This window comes from Rosa rugosa, chromosome 4, assembly GCF_958449725.1.
Source record: "Rosa rugosa chromosome 4, drRosRugo1.1, whole genome shotgun sequence".
In the NCBI taxonomy this organism is placed as follows: Eukaryota; Viridiplantae; Streptophyta; class Magnoliopsida; order Rosales; family Rosaceae; genus Rosa; species Rosa rugosa.
This window is the reverse complement of record NC_084823.1, coordinates 48226935-48230918: the sequence shown is the minus strand read 5'-3', so window position 1 is coordinate 48230918 and position 3984 is coordinate 48226935. Positions and strand designations below refer to the sequence as shown.

At 35.3% G+C, this 3984-nt stretch overlaps 1 protein-coding gene across 2 annotated transcripts; it reads left to right on the top strand.

Annotated features, from left to right (window-relative positions):
• The first annotated feature begins 721 nt into the window (after positions 1-721).
• LOC133745537 (phosphatidylinositol transfer protein CSR1) lies at positions 722-3687 on the top strand. Of its 2 annotated transcripts, none has more exons than XM_062173619.1 (6): positions 722-935; positions 1235-1387; positions 1742-1891; positions 2108-2260; positions 2427-2549; positions 3206-3687. In XM_062173619.1, exons 1-6 carry the CDS (start codon positions 798-800, stop codon positions 3281-3283), a joined length of 795 nt encoding a protein of 264 aa, XP_062029603.1. In that variant the 5' UTR covers positions 722-797; the 3' UTR covers positions 3284-3687. The 2 variants fall into 2 exon arrangements, with proteins under 2 accessions (XP_062029603.1, XP_062029604.1); XM_062173620.1 differs by having other exon boundaries at positions 724-935; positions 1745-1891.
• The last annotated feature ends 297 nt before the right edge of the window (positions 3688-3984 follow it).

Below are 3984 nucleotides of genomic sequence, written 5' to 3'. Positions count from 1 at the left end.
CGTGTGGGTGAAGTCTCTCCTCCTTTTGTTAGATTGAAACCTGCTGTTTTTTTTTTATTGATAGGAATTCTTTGCCAATGATTTATAATCACTTCATGGAGAATGGATAATACATTGGTTAAATGGAAAATGATGATACATTGATTAAAGTTGAGTTATTAGCTGTATTGGGAGTATGTCTCCTCCTTCATTGTGGACACTTTTTGTAGTTATTAACTTTGAAATTTGGCCAAGTTACCAGTTTTTTTAACATGTAAAACAAATAAACAATATATAATATACAATCTAAATTCAGGACCATTAAATCGAATGATATCGATCATATTTCCGCAGCATCGCGCGGGTACACTAACTAGTTCAAAGAAGAAGAAGAAGAAGACGAAAGAAAGAATCAGTTTTCAATTGCAGACCGCGAGTTAGGGAGCCATGGCCAGCTCATTTTATTATTATTATTATTTTTTTTCTATTTTTATTTCTTTTCCGGAATAAATTTACCCCTCTAAAGTTAACGAGGTTAACGATTTTACTGTTGCTAGGTACGAAAGTTGGATCGGGCTTAAATCATCATATACCATTTTGATGTTTTTCAAAATATAGATATGAAAATTAATAATCTAAAAAAATTACCATAATAATAGTAATGGTAGTGAGTGCCAAAGGTTTCAACTTTCAAGACCAAAAGAAATGAAGATAAGACAAGCGCACGTGTTTCCCACACGTGGAGGCACTCGACTACTCATCGCCCTCCGCAGAAATGGCGTTGTTCTTCTCTTCTTCTTTACACCACTTACCCAGAAATGGAGCTCCGCCTGTGTAATCCATTTCGTCACATTATTCCTCTTCCTTCAAATTACTCCAATCAAATTACATCTTCCTCCCGAGCTCGTAGCTTATCGGTTCGAAGCTCCCTCTTAGGCCCCAACGAATCACGCAAGGTAGGTACACCTACTACTACCACTCTCTGAAAATTGCAATGAAGATTATCAATTCTACTCCTTTTTGGGTATATGTTAGTTTTCAAGTTCTGGGTTTTAGTTCATAGTTTGTGGAGAATCATAAAGATTGAAACTTTTATCATTCTGCTTCAATCTTTGATTCACGTTTTGAAGCAAGTAAAAGGGACTAATGGAGAATAAAAATATTATGCAAGTGTGTGGGTTACATTGCATTTTGGATGACTAATAAACCCTGTGGTGGAGTTTTCTTATATGGTGTGTGGTTTGAAAATTTGCAGCTAGTTTTGGAAGTGAAGGAGAAGCTTGAGAAAGATCATCAAAGTCTTCCAGTAGGCAAAAATGGAAGAGATGATGAGGACTTCATTCTCTGGTTTCTCAAGGACCGAAAATTTTCAGTCCAAGAATCAGTGGAAAAATTGCATAAGGCGATTGTATCCTTCACTCTTTGTTTTAGTTGTCACTTAGAGTAGCATAATGTATGGTGTGTGATAAGGTTTTGGTTATTTTATATTCAGCTCGAATACACCTTATCAATGGTTAAGATTAAGATGTCAAATTGTTGATGAAGAGATTATGTTCTGTGATTTATTATGGGTTTTAGAGAGATCTTAGCTAGCAGCACTGCCTGTTGCTTTGAACAACTTGAATTTGTGTGTGATAATGTGTGACTTGTACTTAAGTGCTTTTACATTTGAAACTTTCTTTCTTCTAAGATCTTTTCCTGGAAAACGAGAAAAGGCTAAGGTATTATGAGTTGGGTTTTCAGTAGTTTCCTTAACCTGTAGGAGAAATGGCGTCAAGAATTTGGCGTGTCTGAGTTGTCTCAAGATTCAGTGAAGAACATTGCTGAAACTGGAAAAGCTTTTGTGCACGACTTTCTGGATGTTAATGGTAGACCAGTTCTTATAGTGGATGCTGCTAAGCATTTTCCTGCTGTAAGTTTGATTCTTTGCCTATGTCCTTGTCCATATCATATTACTGATTAGTGATTATCCAATTTGGAGTATGTAGTTAAAAATCTGTTCTTAAATATCAACTACCTCTTGATCAACAAAAGACTTGTTTATTTCCTCTATGAAAACTGTCACCAATTTTGCTATGGCTGGACCATAATTTGGATGGTAAACTGGAAACTGTACAATGTGCCACAGGTGCATGATCCTGCTGAGAATGAGAAGCTCTGCGTATTTTTGATTGAGAAGGCATTGGGTGCCCTTCCTGAAGGGAGAGAAGAAATACTCGGAATCTTTGATCTTCGAGGCTTTGGTACAGAGAATTCTGATTTAAAGTTTATAACATTTTTGGTGAGGTTTACAACACTGCTTATTTTTGTTCTTTAAATACTTAGTTGGAAACATGGAACTAGTTCTTTCTTTATTTGGTTCTTTTTTCTTTTCCCTGTCAAGACTATGTTAGCTACCTTGAGATTTATATGATGCCCTTTCTGAGTTGATTCTTTATCTGTTGCAGTTTGATGTATTCTACTATTATTACCCAAAGCGATTGGGCCAAGTCCTCTTCGTGGATGCTCCATTTATATTCAAACCTATTTGGCAGCTTGCAAAACCCTTGTTGAAATCATATGCTTCAGTGGTATGTATTACCATCCTAGATGAATATTACCTGTTCTTTGGTTTGAAAAATATATTTCTAGATGTATTACTGCATTCTGCTCTTGAACAACTATAAACATTATACCTTCAGTAAATATCGTGTTTGGGGATGTATATGGGAGGAACAGAGAACCTATACAGAGTTCATCTGTGCTTCTTTTCATCTGAATGTTTACCTGATCATGTTTGGGGATGCATTCCATATCAGCAGATGTGTTACCTCTCAATTTCACACACTTAACTGTAATTCTCATCATGCTAGGTAAACAGTTCAACTCATCGATTACAGAGTTTTTAAGCTTTCTCTTGAATTTGGTCTGTCAATTAAGCTGTGCTATGCATTCGGTCTCTATTAAATTTGATGAAGGCCTATTACCATAGACATATACAGTATGCGTCTTTCATGCACTAAGCTATTTAAGCTATACTTTGGTATTAATGTTTATTTATACGCCGATATAATCAGCAAACTTTATCATATTCTCCTTTCCCCCTTTTTTCCTATAATTTAATGAAATGTATCATTTGTGCAAACTTGATGTAATACCTGAACTTGTGCATGTGCAGCTTTAGTTTCCTATTTCGTGGTCTTTTTCTGTGTATTTTCCATTTCATATAAGTATTTTTATCTTGAAGGTGAGGTTTTGCTCTGTGGAGACTGTCAGGAAGGAATATTTTACAGAAGCAACACTACCGGCCAAATTTAGAGACTGATCGATGAGAGATTTTACTTATTAATATGACTTGAGTTAAACTGTAATTTTAACTCTGGCTCATGTCTTCTGCGCGTGGAATGTAGTTATGTAGATTTTTCTTTTAGCTTCATAGCTTTTGACGGCTACAGAAACTATTACGTGTCCAAGACTCTAAAGCGATTGCTCATTCTTTGGGGCAAGAGAGAAAGCTTTTCTCCCCCGGCCTTTCTCAATATAATTGGAAGGTTTTACAGTTTAAGTTTGCCAAACAACGTGGCGTCGTTTTAGTGGACTACCCATGACATGCATCGTAAGGTTTGTTTTCAATCAGTTGTAATCCTTGCAATCTTGTAGATGATAATGTAAAAATTATTACATGTAAAGTTTTCAATGAGTAGTAGTATAACTATAATATTGTGATCATGTAACATATGAATTGTATGCAAGTAAGCAAACAATTTTTGTGAATTGGACAATATATATACGTATATGATCGTTTCAAAAGAAAAAAAAAATATACCTATATGATTAAAAAGGAAACATAGTTGATATCCTCTCACACCGATTTGAAAAAATAAAATAAAACCGAAAACATAACTATTCGTTTTGAGGTATTAGAGGAAACTATATGTGCAAATGACACGTACTCGAGATGATAAAAAGACACAATGAGTCGGGATGATATCGGTCACCTCTATGTTTGTTCTTCATCATTGTTGG